At 44.0% G+C, this 19648-nt stretch overlaps 1 protein-coding gene across 1 annotated transcript in view; it reads left to right on the top strand.

The window, feature by feature from the left end:
• Positions 1–17130, top strand: part of HACL1 (2-hydroxyacyl-CoA lyase 1) — a 34840-nt gene extending 17710 nt beyond the window's left edge. Inside the window, exons 9-17 of the mRNA XM_084796867.1 lie at positions 1869–2004; positions 4248–4353; positions 5709–5792; positions 6554–6655; positions 8188–8342; positions 9313–9471; positions 10500–10607; positions 13495–13681; positions 16086–17130. Coding sequence (XP_084652993.1) covers positions 1869–2004; positions 4248–4353; positions 5709–5792; positions 6554–6655; positions 8188–8342; positions 9313–9471; positions 10500–10607; positions 13495–13681; positions 16086–16118 — 1070 coding nt within the window. The 3' untranslated portion in view covers positions 16119–17130. The remainder of the gene's footprint in view (positions 1–1868; positions 2005–4247; positions 4354–5708; positions 5793–6553; positions 6656–8187; positions 8343–9312; positions 9472–10499; positions 10608–13494; positions 13682–16085) is intronic.
• The last annotated feature ends 2518 nt before the right edge of the window (positions 17131–19648 follow it).

Below are 19648 nucleotides of genomic sequence, written 5' to 3' on the forward strand. Positions count from 1 at the left end.
CATAGTTAAATAGCAAGGATGTGGATTCTAGTTTTGACTCTTCCTTGAGCAAACATCTCCTGATGAGTACTTATAGGAAGTCAGCAGTTACAGAAAATGTCCATGAAGCATACAGTGAAATAATCATTTCTAACCAGGAGGAACCACCCCAGATGACAAATATGTGTAGGATGCCAGTGTTCAGTTTGTTTTGCTCTGTTTGAGGCAGTCTCTCTCTGTATAGTCCTTGCTGGCCTAGAACTTAGTGTGTAGACCACATTGGCCTCAAAATCACAGAGACCCACCTCCCTCTGCCTCCTGAGTGTTGGGATTAAAAGTGTGTACCACCACTCTGGGTTAGTATACTCTTTAATTTTTAAATTATTACCACTTTGTTTTGTTTTGTCTTCTTGAGACTGGGTCTCTCTACATAACCCTGGCTGTCCCAGAACTCATTATGTAGATCAGGCTGGCTTTGAACTCACAGATCCATCTGCCTCTGCTCATGAGTGCTGGGATTAAAGGAGTACACTTTTAAATTATTTTTATTTCGTGTGTATGTGTGTATGTTTTCATGCATGTGCACATGAGGATACCAAAAGTCGGCATCAGGTATCTTCTCTGTAGCCCCCTCCTCACCAGTTTGGCTAGACTATGGCCAGTGAGCTCCTGGGATCCACCTGTCTCCACCCCAGGGCTAGGATTACAGACATGTGCCACCATGCCTGGATCCAGACTCGGGCCTCGTGCTCGCACTGGCAGCACCACAGTGACAGAGCAGTCCCCTCGCTCTCATAGTAGTCTACGCTGACAGTAAAGGGAAACGCAGTGTCAGGACAGGGAGGCTTTGTGTAAAAAGGGGTCCAGAAGATGTGACACCACAGCTGCAATGAAAAAATAGCAGTCTTCCAAGTAGGCAAGGGAACAAAGAAAGAACTGAGTATTCAAAGATACTAAAAACAAGAAAGAGAATTAAAAAGCAGTCTGGAGCTAGGCAGTGGTAGCCCACGCCTTTAATCCCAGCACTCGGAAGGCAGATGCAGGTGAATCTCTGAGTTCGAGGCCAGCCTGGTCTACAGAGCCAATATGTAAGACTGTGAAGGCTATATAGAGAAACCCTGTCTCAAAGTGAATAAACAAAGAAAAGAAAACTTACTGGCTGACATAGAAAGGACTGTTTTTCATCACATATGCATAATAAAGAATTGTAAGACGGCCTTTTAGTGATGAATGTGACCCTGACTTCAAGTGTACATTATACTATTAATAGGATTCCATAGAGAAGTGGATAGTATTCTGTTAGCTCTAAAGAAAATAGCTAAAAATAATAGTGGCCATGATGACTTCAGAAATGAAATCATTCTATATGTCAAAACAGTAAGTTGTTTGCAGTGTCCTTGAGAGCATGTTTTACTTTGTAGCATATAGTTGTAAAGACAGGTATGTGCCTGCTTAGGCTAGTCCTGTTACGGCCGGAGCATTGTAGAGACTCTAGAAAGATCTGAAGAGCTTTAGAAACTCATACATCCTGCGCAGTAGACTGTAGAAGAGGCTTACGGGTAATGTAGAACAATTTGTGACAGTATAGTCCTTGTCCTTCAGGACAAAGGTCTTCTACCCACTTATGTTCAGGGAATTATGGGTAGTGGTTTAGGAGACCCAGAGCATAAAGCAGGGCAGAGTCAACACCAGGAGATACAGGATGCTGTTTTGTGTAGAGGTAGTTCTTCAGAATTACTGTCACCATTCATGTGTTCATTTTGCTTTCAAGCTGGTGTTTATACAGCAGGGGTAGGGGAGGTTTAGGATCTAGAAGCAAATTCAATGAAATGTTTGAGGTTCCCAGTGCAAGTGTATCTGACTCTTCCAGTGATTTGCATCTCTTGTAGGTGCTGCCTATTCCCATGCAGAGGACAGTATGAGGAAGCTGGTGGAGCAGTGCAATTTGCCATTTTTGCCCACCCCAATGGGCAAGGGTGTTGTTCCTGACAATCATCCAAATTGTGTAGCTGCAGCCAGATCCAGGTGCGTGGCTTTCCAGGTGTTTTGTTTTGTTTTTCTTGCTTTATAGACCAGGCGTGCACCATCCCAATACTCAGGGAGGCAGAGGCAGGCAGATCGCTATGAGTTTGAGGCCAGCCTGGTCTACAAAGCAAATCCAGAACAACCAGGGCTACAGAGAAAAACCCTGTCTTGGGAGGGAGGGGGGCTGGGCATGGTGGCGCACTGCCTCACTCCAGCCTCATCCCAGGTTTTAAATACAATGGCTTGGCAGATTTTAGAATAGATTAATTTCTTGTGACTTTGATAAATTGAGGAAAGAGTTGTAAAAGGCTCCTGGAGTTTTAAATGTACCTGGTGTGTTTGTTTGTTTGTTTGTTTGTTTTTGTTTTGTTTTTAGTTTGAGACAGGGTTTCTATGTGTGTAGCCTTGGCTGTCCTGGACTCTCTTTGTAGATCAGGCTGGGCTTGAACTTACAAAGATCCGCCTGCCTCTGCCTCCCGAGTGCTGGAATTAAAGTACCTGTTTTTGAACCTTTCAGTTTTTAAAAGATACTATTGGTTTTCATCTGACCCTTGCGGTTTTAGAAGAAAACCTTCAGTTACTTGTATCACATAACCTCTCATTATCAGGTGTGGTGGTACATACTTGGAGGCTGAGGCAGAAGGGTAGTGAAACCCTGTCTCAAAAATAAAGGAAAAAGAGAGGGACGGGAAAGAAGGAACGTAGTTGGGAAGGAAGCTTGGAGTGACTGAAAGGAAGAAGGGAAAAGAAATAAAAGAGGAAAAAAAAAAAAGAAAGAAGAGAGGACAGAAAGGGAGGGATTAATGGGCGGACAGGATGGAGGGCACACGCTAGCAGGGTCTGGAATAAGTATACTTGGATCAGCTTCCCTGGAAGAAAGGAGGAGGAGGAGAGGAGGAAGCAGAGTTCTGGGAGCCTTGAGTGATGGCTTCATTGGGGAGAGGAAGTTGTTGGACTCTTACTTAATTTCCATTTTTTGGGTATTTGTAAATTCTCCAGTTGGAATCACACTAGAGCGATGCCTGCCTTCTGGTATCTACAGAGCAATGTGCTCACAGTACCATCTGTAGGACTCCTTGGAAACTTCACAAAGCAAATGACTCAAATTTAGATGATCAAGTAACTGCAAATTTGTGAAAACACAACCTGGTCTGAATTATTTGGTGACAATGTATACTATATTTTAGAAAGCAATTCCAGGTTGAGGATGTAGCTCATGTGCTTAGCAGGCATGAACCTCTGCACTGCATACATTGGACATGGTGGCACATGTCCTTAATCCCTTCGCTGAGCACGTAGGTATAAGAAAATCAGAAATTCTATGTCATCCTCTTACATAAAGAATTTGAGGCCAACTTTGGTTACATGAGACTATGTCTTGAAAAAAACGGAATGAAATTCTGGAATATAAGTGACATTTATAAATATCTGCTCCTAGAAGTCAGTATGAAATATGCTGTATAGGAGTTAGGAGCTCATTATGTGCATGAGGTCTTGGTTCCATCCCAGGCAACACTTAAAAACAAAAAACACGTCCAGGCATAGTGTTGTACACATATAACCCCAGCATTTGGGAGGCTGAGGGAAGAGGAGCACAAGTTTGAGACCAGCTTTAGTTAAAGCAATATGCTATCTTCAAAACGAAACAAAATAATAGCACACTGTGTCCTTGTGTGTATGCATAGATTCGATGTGGTATGTGCCGGGGGTGTGTCAGTACACACATGCACATGTGGATGCCAAAGGTGACCTCCTTCAGTAAGAGGCAGGGTCTCTCCCTGAACCTGAAGCTTGCCACTTTGACTTGACACCTGGCTTCCAGGATCCGCCTGTCTGCACCTGTGCCCTCCCGCAGCGCTCAGCCTACAGATGTGCACCACAGCAGTCAGCCCCTGTGGTTCTCATGCTTGCACAGCAGGCATTTTGCCCAGTGAGCTACCTTGCCAGCCTTCTAACACTTAATCTGAAAGATCAGACTTCCTCTAGAAACTCCATATTATTCACTTTGAAAATATTTTAAGATGTTTAGAACAACCCAAGTAAAAAGTGTCAATGTGGCCGAGCACAGTGGCACACCCCTGTAATCCCAGCATTTGGGGAGGCAGAGGCAGGCAGATCTCTATGAGTTCACGACCAGCCTGGTCTAAAAAGCCAAGTCCAGGACAGCCAAGGTGTCAACATATTTTTGTTGTTGTTAAATCAGGGTTTTTGTTTTTGTTGTTTTGTTTTGTCTTTTTAAATAGGGCTTTGCAGGCTGCTGATGTGATTGTGTTATTTGGAGCAAGACTCAACTGGATATTACACTTTGGTCTGCCTCCAAGATATCGGGCAGATGTGAAGTTTATTCAGGTACTTGGAGTGGGGCTTCAGATCAGCTCTGTGCTTCTTTGTTCTCCCTCTCAGCCACTGTAAGCCCTGCAACTGTCTTTGGCTTTTATAAAGAACCTTTTCTCTTCTCACAGAAATAGAATTTTCAAATTATCTAACATAATTACAGGTACCAAAGTAAGCTGCCCTTTCAAGCCTACAAAGCATCTTGTGCTAATTCTAACCAGAAAAGCTTTCAAAGTCAAGTTTCAAATAGTTTGAGAAGCATAATTTACATCTTCACAATTCAGGTATATTTAAAGACAGAAAGAGAAAGAGGGTTAAGTAGGATGGTAGATTGGAGTGACAGCCTCAGCCTTGGTACGGGGTGAATTTTTTTTAAGATGCCAAAACTGTGTCAGCCTTTGGAAATCTCTAAAGGACTCTGCTTTCACCTGCCATTAAACTGAAGGTCTGGAGGCACTCCAACCTCTTCTACATGAATGTTTCTGGTTCCCTGAGGCCAGAATAGGGCATCATATCCTCTGAAACTGGAATTTGGGATGATTGTGAGCCTCCGTGTGCATGCTGGGGATCAAACCGCAGTCCTCTAGAGGAGCAAATAGGGCCCTTGACTTCTGAGCTATCTCTTTAGCCTTCTTAAAAAAATGTTTAAACAGCATTGCTTACTATTTTTATTAATTACATTTAGTGTGCGTACATGTGTGTGTGTGTGTGTGTGTGTGTGTGTGTGTGTGTGCGTGCGCGCACGCGCACTCACACATGTGCACATGTGTAGGTATACTTGCATTTCATAGCACATGTGCCAAGGCCAGAGGACAGCCTATGGGCGTTGGTCATCAGGTGTGATGCAAAGTACTTTTTCACACTGAGGCACCACAACAGCCTTTCTTTTCTTTCTTTCTTTCTTTTTTTTTTTTTCTTTTGTTTTGTTTTTCAAGACAGGGTTTCTCTGTGTAGCCTTGGCTGTCCTAGACTCACTTTGTAGACCAGGCAGACCTCAAACTCACAGCGATCTTCCTGCCTCTGCCTCCCGAGTGCTGGGACTAAAGTCCTTCTTAAAGGTTTTCAAGAGCAAACAGTGGGCTGGAGAGCTGGCTGCTTTTCCAGAGGACCTGGGTTCAATTCCCAGCACTCACATGGCAGCTCACAATGATCTGTAACTCCAGCCCTAGAGTATTTGATGCTGTCTTCTCTGGGCACCAGGCATACATGCAGGCAAAACACAAATAAAATGTAAAATAAAATGGGATAACCATTGAGATGTAACAAGAATAAATTAATAAAAAAATTTAAAAATAATAATAAATTTTAAAGTTTGTCCAAAGCAAAAAAGAGCAAACATGGCTTGTTCTTCAGACTTTTCTCCCTTTTAGATTGATATCTGTGCAGAAGAACTGGGGAATAATGTAAGGCCTTCTGTGACTTTGCTAGGAGACATAAATGCTGTTTCTAAACAGGTAAGAGCCCTTCTCTGGTTGTTGGCTTCGGTGGGTTGGTCCCTCAGACAAACAGTTCTTGATGCACTTGGTGGCATGTGCAGTGACATCAATTTTAAACTGACTTTATGATGAAAACTAACTTTAACTGCAGCTTTTGAACTTGGTAAATTCAGCTTACTGTGTATTGCTATATGTGTGGAAGTTAAGCATTTCAGAACACTAATTTAACTTTATAAAAATGTAAGGTCATTCAGACGAGAATTCAGTTAAATAGAATTCAGCCTTCTGAGAAAAATTACAATATAGCTTTAAAAGGAATTACACTTGATTTACACGGTGGGAAAATCTAACAGTATATTTTCAGGTAATAAAGAGAGTTTTATTCTTCAAACTGTAATTACTGACTTGTCCAGCTTCCTACTTATATGTAATGTATATATTTCACTGTGGCAGGAGGTAAAATATGGTCACACTTACCACTTGATTTTGTATAGTGTTGTGTTGCTTGCACAGCATTGAGATGCAGATGCCATCCCTGTCACATGTGCAGTCACTCTGCAGCACTTGGTCTGTCATGTGGCTCTTGATGCTACCCACTGATTGGCCATCAGTTGCTCACTGCAGGAAGAGAAGCAAGTGTGTGAGCCATGTGAAGGGGAGAGCAGTGTGTCATAGGCCTTCCTAAAGATTTTTATGTTATTATGACTCAAGTTTGTTTTCAAAAAGGAAAGAAATGTTTTTGATTATCCTTTTTTTTTTCTTTTTTTTTTTTTTTTTAGCTTTTAGAACAGTTTGATAAAACCCCATGGCAGTTCCCCTCAGCCAGCAAGTGGTGGAAGACTCTGAGGGAAAAAATAAAGAGCAATGAAGCTGTGTCTCAGGTAACGTGGGGCCAGGGGAAGTCCAGGAGCCTTGGGTTGATTGGTTGCCTAGTGCCCCCATAAAGGGTGGAGACTGTCTTAGGGAGCACTGCTGTCTGTAAGCCTGGGGAGCAAAAAGGGTGCTGCTGGAGCACAGCTCTCAAAAGGCCCACAAGCCAGAGAGTGAGATAAGAGCCAATAAAAAATGGTAGTGAATGATGAACATGCTTGAAAGCGGCGATATAAGCTAATGCAGGGCGAGTTAAAGTGGAGCAGTTCTCAGAAGTCATGCAGGGGGAGGCGCAGAGGAGGGAGAAAGGGGTGAGTGTGGAGATAAGAGAGAGAGAGGAGGAGAGAGAGAAACACAGAGAGAGAGAGAGAGAGAGAGAGAGAGAGACAGAGAGAGAGAGAGAGAAGGAGAGAGAGAGAGAGAGAGAGAGAGACAGAGAGAGAGAGAGAGAGAGAGAGAGCGAGAGCAAAATGTCTGAGTTATAGTGAGAAGGGGGAGGGGAAGCCCCTGCCCCTGAGCTGGAAAGTTCAGGGTAGAGGACAGGGTAGCCAGCTATGCTTTGCAGTAGTAGGGACTGAGGGATGCTGGGAGAAGCCCAACAGTGAAGCCAGGCATGGTGGCCCAGGTCTTTATTCTCAGCACTCAGGAGGCAGAGGCAGGTGGATCTCTTTGAGTTCAAGACCAGATGCGACGCTGGATTTGTCTTCCTTTCTTTTAGTGTGTATGTCTTGGTTCAGCTGGGTGCAGTGCTCAGTCTACACCTAGAGTTTCTCTCTCTTTTTTTAATTTATTTTTATTTTATATGCATTTGTTGTAGAAAATATAAAAGTATCTAAACTTTATTATTAGTTACCCCTCAATGTTTGCTCCTCTGTCTGCTCTAGGGGTGTCCGAGTCTTCTGTGCACTTTGGGTATATAATCTTCAGTACAGTAGGGTAGCACAGATGAGGTGAGTGCTGGGACCAGATGGGTTGGTGCTGATTAGACCCAGTGGCTCCTCTGAGTGCTAGCAGGTGGGCCTACAGCCGTCTGAGGACATGGACCTTGCTAGTCTCTGCCATTCAGGGACTTTGTAAACAGCAGACGGAACACATTTCCTTTACAGTGTGTGAGAGAGGAGCCATCTTCTCAGATCATCTTCTGTAATCCTAACATTTTAGTTTTAAATTTAGGGCCATGTTTTAGATACAAATATTCTGAAAATTACATAAGACGGAGTTTTTCCAAGAGTGCACAAGTAAGATTGTCCTGTCTTATTTGACCCAGTGTGACTCAGCCATCTTTACTATTGACTTCTCCAAGTGTTTCATATGGTAAGATGCAGCGATTCATTAGGACATGGGAGATTCCCCAGCTTACCCACTGTGTCCCAAACTGGGACTGTCACAGTCCACAGAGTAGCCACTGTACAGCCAATTGAGAATTGGTAGCATATTGACATACCGAGACGTTCTACAATAATGTTGGTAACAGCCTATTGACATTGGTAATTTTCATTATGCTGAAATGTAATTTAGTGTATACTCACCTCTGTTGTTTTAGGAATTAGCTTCCAAAAAATCCCTCCCTATGAATTATTACACAGTATTCTACCATGTTCAAGAACAGTTGCCCAGAGACTGTTTTATAGTAAGTGAAGGAGCCAACACTATGGACATTGGACGGACTGTGCTTCAGAACCACCTTCCTCGCCACAGGTGAGACTCTAAGAATGACATGACAGTATGTTCATTTGAAGCCACAGTAATGCTGATAAAGACAACTATTTGCAAAGTGTACAAGTCTAGTGTATAGGAACAAATTTCATAAGTGTATTTCCATTTTAAGTTTTTCTTTAGGTCTAGTTAGTTTATTTTATGTGTGTGAGTGTTGCCTGTGTATATGTATATGCACCACATGCCTGCCTGTTGCTCTTAGAGATAAGGAAAGGGCTTTTGGATCTCCTGGAACTGGAGTTAGAGGTTCCTGTAAGCCTCCGTGTGGGTATTAGGAACCAGACTCAAGTCTTCCACAAGAGCAACAAGTGCGCTTAACCTCTGAGCCGTCTCCAGCCCCACATAAGTGTATTCCTTTTTTTGTTTGTTTGTTTTTTGTTTTTTATTTTTTGTTTTTTGAGACAGGGTTTCTCTGTATAACCCTGGCTTTCCTACAGCTCTGTAGACCAGGCTGGCCTTAAACACAGAGATCTGCCCGCCTCTGCCTCCCAAGTGCTGGGATTAAAGGTGAGTGCCACCACTGCCTAGCTCATAACTGCTGTATTTGTTTTGATTTTTGAGACAGGGTTTCTTTGTGTAGCTCTGGCTATCCTGGACTAGATTTGTGGACCAGGCTGACCATGAACTCAAAAAGATCCACCTGCCTCTGCGTCCCAAGTGCTGGCATTAAAGGCGTGCACCACCATGCCAACCGAGCTTATAAGTGTGTTCTTAAGTGAGATTTTATAGGTTTAATGCTTCATGGTCCTGGGTATAACATGATCGTTTGAATACCCAGTGTTCTAAGTCATCCAGGCAACCACAAGGGGCTTTTTCCTCTCATGCTGCTTCCCTTGACAAAAATGTTCTATTAAAGAAAAATGTCTATTATTTTTTCCATAAACCACATAAATATAGACTGGAAGGTTTGTGTGAACTCCACACTGCATGGCATGTGCTTTGTTCGTTGCAGGCTCGATGCTGGTTCCTTTGGAACAATGGGAGTTGGCTTGGGATTTGCTATTGCAGCTGCTCTAGTGGCTAAAGACAGAAGCCCTGGGCAGCGGGTCATCTGCGTGGAAGGAGACAGCGCCTTTGGATTTTCGGGCATGGAAGTGGAAACCATCTGCAGGTAAAGAGCCATAAATCATAGCATTTCATTCTCATAAATATGGAAACTTAACACCTCACAAGCAAGTGTCCTGGCCCAGCCCCATGTCTTGAGGGTCCTAGTACAAGCTCCCATTTAGAAACTCCCACTATATCAACATGAGGCCTCCGCCAGCCCCTAACCCAGCTGCATTCATGTTTTGAGACTTTCAAAGCTTTGGTATGTAAAACTATCAAGATCAAAGGGAAAACCAAGTGTGTTGATGCACTCTGTAGTCCCAGAACTTGGGATTATAGCATAGCTAGGTCAAGGTCAGCCTGGGCTGCATGACCCAGTATATTAGGAGGAAGTATGGTCTGTTAGAATTCTAAATTGACAATCAATTGACAGATGCCAAAAAGATGATGTATGAAGGTAATTTAGCCTTTTAGAGGGTGGTAACTTCCTTCTAGCATGGAGAACATTTCATATTACTTAGTTCTGAGATTACCACAGCCCTCAGAAATTGTGTGTGTGTGTGTGTGTGTGTGTGTGTGTGTATCATATATTATTATATAGTTATATAAGACATATATAATTATATAAAAAATATATGAAAACCACATTCTTTTTCAGCGTTTTTAGTTCTTTTACCTTTGCTACACTGTTTGATTGTTGGATGCTCTTTCTCTGTACTGATCATGCCATGCTGTTTTCGATGAGAGATGCAGATTGGGTAGGAGTTGTCTGTATCTCCACAGCATCCAGAAGGGGCTGGTTGTCACTGAAGCATTCAGTAAAGGTGTTTTTCTTGTAACCACCTGGAAAGGTTTTATCCAAGATCCATAGCTAAGCAGACTACCAGCCCCTCGTCTTACTAACACTCTGATACCGTGATGTTTCTATCAATGCTTTGGTTATTTTATTATTAGGATAATAAATGCTTGACTTTTTTTCCTCTATTGAAAAACTCTTCTAGAAAAACGTCTACTTTTAAGTAAAAATGTCAGCTTTAAGAAAAGAAACTGCTTTAGAAAGAGTGATGTCTTCATAGTTTACTTTCCCTTTAGGTACAACTTGCCAATCATACTCTTGGTAGTAAACAATAATGGAATTTACCAAGGTTTTGATGCTGACACCTGGAAAACAGTGTTAAATTTTCAAGAAGCTGCTACAACGTGAGTAACTCAAACCAGTGCATAATTACAGTACACCACACCAGGGAGGACGGTTGATGCTGTGTGCATAATTACAGTACACCACACCAGGGAGGAGGGTTGATGCTGTGTCAGCCAAGGAACGGAGCTCGTGAGTGTAGATAAGAACCTGCCCATATTAAAGGGGAGTTTGTTAGAGTGGAGTGTGGCTGTGCTCTGCCTGTCTTCCAGTGGAAAGGCCGAGAACCCAAGAGTTGGTCAGCCCACGAGGCCAGGTGTCTCTGCTGGTCTTTGGTATTTGTTGGAGTCCTGAAGAAGCAGGCTCTGATGCCAGTGAAGGAATGCCTCAGCGGCAGACTAGGTGGGTTTGCCAGCCAGAGTGAGGACAAGCAGACAGAATACAGACTCTTCCTTCTCCCTTGTCCTTGGATACTGGCTGCCATCAGAAGGTGTGGCCCAGATTTAGGGTGGGCTTCCAACCTCAAACAGTCCAGTCAAGAGAAATCTCACAGGCATGCCCAGATGCTTGGGTGTTGATTCCAGATGTGGTCAAGTCGACAACCAAGATTAACCATGTGCTGGCATGTTATTTATAATGTAAAGATCTTCCATTCAGCCAGGTGCAGTGGCCCATACCTGTACTCCCAGCACTCAGGAGGCAGAGGCAGGCAGATCTCTGAGTTCAAGGCCAGCCTGGTCTATAAAGCAAGTCTAGGATAGCCAAGGCTACAGAGAAACCCAGCCTTGAAAAAGCAAAAATATAAAAATAAAAAAACTTCTTTCTTTTACCACAAAGCTAACTGTTCATCATCTGAGGCAGAGTTAGACTTACAACTGTTACCACTAGCCATGGATATACAAATAAAAATCTAGTTTGCGCCCAGCATTTCATACCTTGGGTGTGCTGGGACACACCTGTAGTCTTATCGTTCAGAAGGTGGAGGCAAGATCAGAATTCAAGGTCATCTTTGGCTGCATAGCAAGTCTAGGCCAGCTCGAATTACATAAAACCCTGTCTCCTATTTTAAAAGAAAAAAAAAAATTAGTTCCCCCTCATCTTTAGTAGAGAAGTTGCTGACAGTTGTTGGTTCCAGTGGCAGATGATCTGATGCCCTCTTCTCATTTCTGTGGGCACTGCATACATGCCCAAGGACATATATGCCAAGAAAACATTCACACACATAAAATAACAATGTTCCTAGGCATAGTGGCACATTCCTTTAATACCAGCACTCAGGAAGCAGAGGCACACAGATCCCTGAGACCAGGCCAGTCTTGTCTACAGAGTGAGTTCCAGGAGAGTGGGGGCTACACAGAGAAACCCTGTCTCCAAACAAAACAAAACAAAATTTTTAAATCTTTCTTAAAAATCCAATTTCTTGGTTTAGTTAAACTTCAAGTACTCATAGTAAGAGGTAGCATGTGGCTTCCATACTGTGTATAAACCATCTTTGTCATTACAGAAAGGTCTATTAGACATTGCTATAGAAACAATAAAAAATAAGTAAATAAACACAGGCAACAGATGTAGTGACACAGACTTGTAGTCCATCTACTCTGTCTGGAGGCTGGGACAGGAGGGCCACTTGAGCTGATGAGTCCAGGATATATCAAGACTCCATCACGCACGCACAAGACTCAATGGAAAATAAGAAAGCTGCAATTTGAACAGTAGGGAGAGTGAGGCAAGAGGATTCAGAGTTGGGGTTACCTGCCTGAGTTATGTACTGAGTTCCAGGCCAGTCTGCTATAGGGCAAATTCCTTTCTCTGAAAACAAGGGGGGAAATTGGGGTGGGGTGTTTCTAGTCCATGCCCTCTACTGGTTCTGTGTGGTGAACAACCAGATGACAACAGACACGGGCCAGACTGCTCTTTCACGTAGCCAGTTAGTGCCCTGATGATTTAGGACCACACACATCACAGCCTGCAACCAGGTGACTTAGTATTTAACCTGAATCTCACTGAGCCACTGAAAACTTAGTGTCAACAAGACCCAGAGCCTTTCAACAAATTGAGACAATTAATGACTTCAAAGTTGAAGGCTTTCAGATTGAAAGGTATTGTCCACATCCAACAATTAAAGTGCAAATGCTGTTTAAAGTGCTTTCAGAGGGCTTGTTGGAGATTGTCTCTAAGGCTTGAGTCCAGTGCCCAACTGATTGGTTGGTTGGTTTGGGCTTTTGTTTTGTGTTTGTTGGGTTTTGGGGGTTTTTTTGTTTTTGTTTTTTGTTTTTGTTTTTTTCGAGACAGGGTTTCTCTGTGTAGCCTTGACTATCCTGGACTCACTTTGTAGACCAGGCTGGCCTCGAACTCACAGCGATCCGCCTGCCTCTGCCTCCCGAGTGCTGGGATTAAAGGCGTGCGCCACCACGCCCGGCCTGGGTTTTTTTTTCTAAAGGGAAAAAAAGAACTAGGTTTAAAAAAAAAAAATCTAGGGTAGTGGGGAGCCAGGCATGGTGCTGCAAGCCTTTAATTCTAATACTCAGGAGGCAGGGACAGGCAGAGCTCTGGGGTATACACAGCAAGTTCAGGTCAGTCAGGGTTATAGAGATCCTGTCTCAAAAACCAACCAACAGCCAGTCAGTAACCTATAAGTTATGGTCACATTAGCTGTTGAGGATGTCGTCACTGACAGAGCAATGAAAGGCCTGGGGATCGGCTAGCTTAACCAAAGGGCATGAAAATACTGAGATGGAATAATGGGAGGATGGGGAAATTACATTTGTGTTACACGCTGCTGTTATATAGAGCTGTTCTGGGAAAGAAGTATGTGCTGTGTGTCAGCTTAAATTTTTTGCAGATAATCTTGGAAATTTACTTTTTTCCAGAAATGATAATCTTGGAAATTTACTTTTTTCCAGAAATGTAAAGATTTTAATTTTATTGACTTACAACTTACTTTTACAGTATCCCTCCAATGTGTCTCTTGCCAAACTCGCATTATGAGCAGGTCATGACTGCATTTGGAGGCAAAGGGTATTTTGTCCAAACACCAGAAGAACTCCAAAACTCCCTGAGGCAGGCACTGCAAGACACGAGTAAACCCTGTCTTATCAACGTCATGATTGAGCCGCAAAGTACACGGAAGGCCCAGGTGCGTCACGCTAAGCAGAGAGCAGCAAATGCATGTTCTTTTGGGACTCCTTCTGAAAGGCTTGCCCCCCATGATCCACGGTTCCCTCTGTTTGTTTCCAAGCTCAGCAGTTTCATTTGCTTGTTCAACAAATATTTGTTGAGGTATTGCTGTGTGGGCTTGTTTAGAGTAACAAGTGAGCAAAACCAGGCTCAGGACTCACTGCACAGAGCTTACAGTCTGGGCAGTGGGCAGCAGGGGACCTCACGTCGACTCAGCGCTACATGACAGCATGGCGAGTGCCTGGAAGGACCAGGGTTGATGCTCTCAGCAAGTACAAATGAAGAACTGCGTGGTTGTTCTGGGGAACCCACTGGAGGTGGTGCTTAAACTGAGATCAGCGCGATGAGTTAGCGAAGAGGACGTGGAGAGATGTGCCGAGCTCTGTGTCAAGAGGGAGCAGGCCAGGTTGGAGGAACTGAAAGAAAGCAGGATGCACTGAGTACAGTGGCGTTACTGTGAGCCCTAGTGCATGTTGATGCAGTAGCCACCACAGTGACGTAAGTGGCAGAGTAAGCTGGTCTTCCTTCTCACTGTGGACTCTGGTCCTTCCACCTGCTTGTTCTTACACACCGTCCTCCCGGACTCCACTCTGACTACCAGCCACCCTTTAGAGCAGAAGATCTACTCAAATGTTCACACGTACACACGCATGCACACACACACACACACACACACACACACACCACGCGGTTCCAGTTTCCGCTCTGTCCCCTCCAAGCCGGGGTGAGTGGAGTGGACTGTGGAATGGACGGGGTGCGCAGGATTCCCATCGGCTGGGGGTGTGCAGGGAGAAGGCCTTCTCCGAGGGTTTTTAGCATGGCAGCTCCCTTAGCTCAGAGCTACGCCAATGAAACAGCAGCTCTTAGAAGATCCTTCTTCGTGAAGCAGCTTTGTCCATCGAGTCCATGGTGAACAAGTGCTAAGTGAAACGCAGCCACAGAACAGGGAGGGGGCGCAGTTCACCCCTGCCTGCCTCAAGTTGGAGATTCCCAGGGCTTGCATATGCTCCATGCCAGTTTTCCTGGTGGCACGATCCACGTGCCCTACGCTCCCCCTCTCTTCTTTCCCTGCGCCAACATGTGTATATGTATGTGGTATATGTGCGTGTGCATGTTTGTGCTCACACATGTGGCTGCACGCGTGTGCACTGAGTATGTAGGCCAGAGGTTGATGTCAGATGGCTTAGTTGTGTTTCACTTGTTTACAAGCCAGGGTCTCTTCCTGTGCCCAGGGCTCACTGACTTGGCTGATGTACCTGGAGGGCCCTCAACTTCGCCTCCCAAGCCCTGAGGGGTCACATGCCTCATGTGGGTGCCAGGAGTCTGAATCCCAGACCTTATGCTTGCACAGCAAGCACTTTATCCACGGAGCCATCTTGCTCCTCCCTCTCACTTAGTTCTTAGGCACAGATCTGCTGTCAACTTCTTTCTTCTTCGGGCAAAATGAGGTACATACGAGCCGATGCCTGACCAGTCGATAAAATGCACAGCAGCTGGCTTGGGAACCGGCAGGTAAATAGAGTTCTGCTGGAATTCTGTTTGTGTACGAGTAGACATGAGAGCCGGGCGCGGTGGCGCACACCTGTGACCTCAGCCCTCGGGAGGCAGAGGCGGGCGGTTGCTGTGAGTTCGAGGCCAGCCTGGTCTACAAAGTGAGTCCAGGACAGCCAAGGCTACACAGAGAAACCCTGTCTCAAAAAACAAGACACAAAACAAAAACAAACAAAAACCAAAAAAGAGTAGACATTAGAGACCTCAGAATTTACTTTAGAGCCAAGAGACAGACCACTCAGAACAGAGCCTGCTGGTCAGGCAGGTGAGCACACATCGACTAGGCCAGGAGGGCATGGGCAGGCGGCGTGGGCAGGATCCTTCTAGTCCTTTTAAAGATCTGCTTCAATGTCTGTTCTACAGTTTCCCTATGAACGCTGTTTGGGAATTCCTGGGAATTATAAATGATTACACTCCCATTTGTAATTTTGTAGGATTATCCTTATATTATTATTATATTATTACTTTAACGTTTTTTGTCCTCATTCCAGTGGAATTCTGACATATTTTCATTTCCTAACTTATTTTTTATTGAATGTTTGTCCCCATTTGCCATTGGTTCACAGTGCTGGCTGCTTCCCACTTTGTGCAGGAATATCTGACTATAGTGACCTGTGTCTGGGCCAAGTGGGGTGACACTGTTAGTCAACTGGTCTCATTAATTAATGTTTTGCTCCTTTTGACTACACCAAACACAAACCTTATTTTACCACTGTTGTCTAGTTTTCTAAACTTTAAAGCACATTCAGCGAGGATATAGTGTAATACAATTATTTCTTCTGACAGAATGTCGTCTTTTTTTTTCCCTCTAGGATTTTCACTGGCTCACTCGTTCTAATATGTGAATAAACAAACAGCCGGGTGGTGGTGGCGCACGCCTTTAATCCCAGCACTCGGGAGGCAGAGGCAGGCAGATCACTGTGAGTTCGAGGCCAGCCTGGTCAACAAAGCAAGTCCAGGACAGCCAAGGCTACACAGAAACCCTGTCTCGAAAGAAACCAAAAGAAAAAAAAAAGTGAATAAACTAGTTAATGGTTTTGAAGAATTTTCTCTTTTCTGCAACGTAGAACTTACTTTCCACAGCAAAATTACCATAATGCTAAAATTATATTTAAAAATGCATTTTAATGGATAACGAAACTGTGGTATATTTACACTATGGAACACTACTCAGCTATTTAAAACAAGGAAATCCCGAAATTTGTTGACAAATGGATGGAACTAGAAATGATCATACTGAGTGAGGTAACCCAGAAGCAGAAAGACTCACATGGTATATACTCACTTATAATTGGGCACTAGCCCAAAAGGTATGTCCCATGAAAGTCTTCACTTACCAGGAGATTGGGATAGATGTGAGGGCATCCTGCTGGGACTCTAGGTGAGAGAAGTATGGGAGAATGGGGAAATAGAAGGATCCAGAGGGTCCTAGAAACCTACAAGAAGAACATCATGATGGGTGGATCTGGGGCCAGGAGTTCTGCTCAAACTATTTCACTAACCAAGGACAACACATGCAGTAAACATCGAACTCCTGCTCAGATCTAGCCAATGGTCAGTTAGTGGAGAGCAAGGACTGACTCAGACATGAACTCTGGTGCCCCGTATTTCACCACTTCCCTGTGGTGGGGAGGCCTGGTGGCCCTCAGAGAAAGAATAAGCAGGCTACCAAGATGGGACTTGATAGCCTGTGACCATATGGGGGGAAGGAGTTCCCCCTCAGTCACAGAGGGAGAGAGGAGTAGGGTGAAAATGGGAGGGAGGGAGGAACGAGAGGATACAAGGGATGGGATAACAATTGAGTTGTAATCTGAATAAATTAAATAAAAAATAAAATTTAAAATGCATTTTAAATTACGTTTTATAGTAAAGAAATTGATTAAAATAGACATTATTTGTTATTATCTTGGATTTTTTTAAAGTGTACTTTGGTGTTTTGCGTGCTTGTATGTCTGTGTGAGGGTGTCAGATCCCCTGGAACTAGGCTTACAGACAGTTGTGAGCTGCAATGTGGATTCTGGGAATTGAGCCTGGATCCTCTGGAAGAGCAGCAAGTGCTCCTAACCACTGAGCTGTCTCTCCAGGCCCTGTATTTTGTATTTGTTTAAGAGTTATTTATTTTATTTATTGCATATGAGTGCTTTATCTGCAGAAGAGGGCATCAGATCTCATTACAAACACGTGGTTGTGAGCCACCATATGGTTGCTGGGAATTGAACTCAGGACCTCTGGAAGAGCAGGTGGTGCTCCCAACCACTGAGCTATCTCTCCAGCCCCTATTTTGGATCTTAAAGGTCCTAAAAGCTTATGTACTAAAGATTTGGTCATCAGCTCATGGCAAGGTTGGATGGTAGAAAGAGGTCACTGAGGATTAGTGACCGTTTAAATTGATGTTCTCACATATTTTGTTGAGAGTTGGAGACTCTGTAACAGTATTCTACCACATAAATAACCAAATAATAGCACTGTAAGTGTCTAATTGCCGAGTTACACATCACTTTCCTTTTATGTAAATCTATTTCCCAAGTTAAAACTTTATCTTTTAAGCACGCCTTTAACCCCAGCACTCAGGAGGCAGAGACAGTCGGATCAATGTGAGTTAGAGGCCAGCCTGGTCTACAGAGTGAGACCAGGACAGCCAAGGCTACACAGAGAAACCCTGTCTCAATAAAACAAAACAAAACAAAGAAACGAACAAAAACCCTTTATCTTCTAAAAACACTTTCTGGAGAAGGAAATGAAAGCTTTAAAAGTGATGTAGTAGAGAGATACTTTTAGTGACGTTGGAGTTGAGGACTCTCTCTATTTTATATTTCACTTTTGATGACTTAGTTCTTGTCTCAGAGACGTCACACCAACTCCCACCGAGCTGCTGTAGGTTAGCGGCCGTGGGTGCATCCTACAGAGACCAGCTGGCCTATCCGTGATGTATGGCCATCGGCGGCTTCCGGTCATTTTGGTCATTGACAGACCGCACAGTGATGGTGGTCCTTAAGATTGTAAGGAAGCTAAAAAGTTTCTTTCACCAGCCAGGATTATGCTGAGAGCTCAAAGTGAGCCTGAGCTACATATCAGAGTGACCGTCTCAAAGAAAAGCCAGGTTGGAGGTGTGGCTCCAGTAGATTATTACCTAGAGGACACCAAGTCCTGGTTTTAATATCCTCAGCACCGGCCAAGAAAGAGAGAAAGAGAGGGAGGGAGGGAGGGAGAGAGGGAAGGGGGGAGGCGCAGAAAGAAATTGGGGAAATGGTTCAGAGCATAAAAACCCTTGCCTTGCAAACTTGATAACCAGAGTCTGAGCTCTAGAACCTTCATAAGTGTAGAAAGAGAGAGCCAATTGTACAGAATTGTCCTCTGACCTCTACACAATGGCTGTAGCACACACATACCCACATTGTATGCATTGGGTCCACTCAAACACAAAGTAATAATTTTTTAAAAGAAGGAAGTCTGCCAAGTAAGGCAATATAACCAAACTTGTGCTTATACAAATATTGGGGGCGAGGGAGAAGATAAGCAAGTAGCTTGGGATTTCAAGATTTTAACATGTGACCCCCCCAAAAAAAACCTGCTGGGCGGTGGTGGCACATGCCTTTTATCCCAGCATTGGGAGGCAGAGGCAGGTGGATTGCTGTGAGTTTGAGGCCAGTCTGGTCTACAAAGTGAGTCCAGGACAACCAAGGCAGCACAGAGAAACCCTGTCTCAAAAAAAAAAAAGAAAGAAAGAAAGAAAGAAAGAAAGAAAGAAAAAAGAAAAGAAAAGAAAAAATCAATCAATCAATAAACAACAACTAAAGAACATTAAAAGTGTTTTTGCAGTTGCTGGGACTTCAGTCTAGGACTTTGTACATGCAAAGCAAACAGACTACTACTAAGATATCTTCCCAGCTAAAAATAAGCCTTTTTTAAGAATCAGAACTGTATTTTAAAATATTAGAATTGGGGCCTGGAAGCCAGGTGTAGTAGCTCACACCTGTAATCCCAGCACTTGGGAGGCAGAGGCAGGCAGATCGCTGTGTGTTCGAGGCCAGCCTGGTCTACAAAGGGAGTCCAGGACAGCCAAGGCTACACAGAGGAACCCTGTCTCAAAAAACCAGAGGAGAGAGAAAGAGGGGAGAGAGAGAGAGAGAGAGAGAGAGAGAGAGAGAGAGAGAGAGAGAGAGAGAGAAATGAGGGCTATACTTTTTTTTTTTTAAACACAGAGCCCTGGTTGGCGTTTGCTACTCTCACAGAGGGTCCCAGGTTCCGTTCCCAGCACCCATGGGGAGGCTCACAACTCCCTAGAACTCCAGTTCCTGGGGATCCAGGGCCCTCTCTGGCCTCCCAGGAACTAGGCGTGCACATTATACATATAGATAAATGCAGTGCTCACATC

Source organism: Acomys minous, assembly GCF_964271855.1.
Source record: "Acomys minous genome assembly, chromosome: 9".
NCBI classification, from domain to species: domain Eukaryota; kingdom Metazoa; phylum Chordata; class Mammalia; order Rodentia; family Muridae; genus Acomys; species Acomys minous.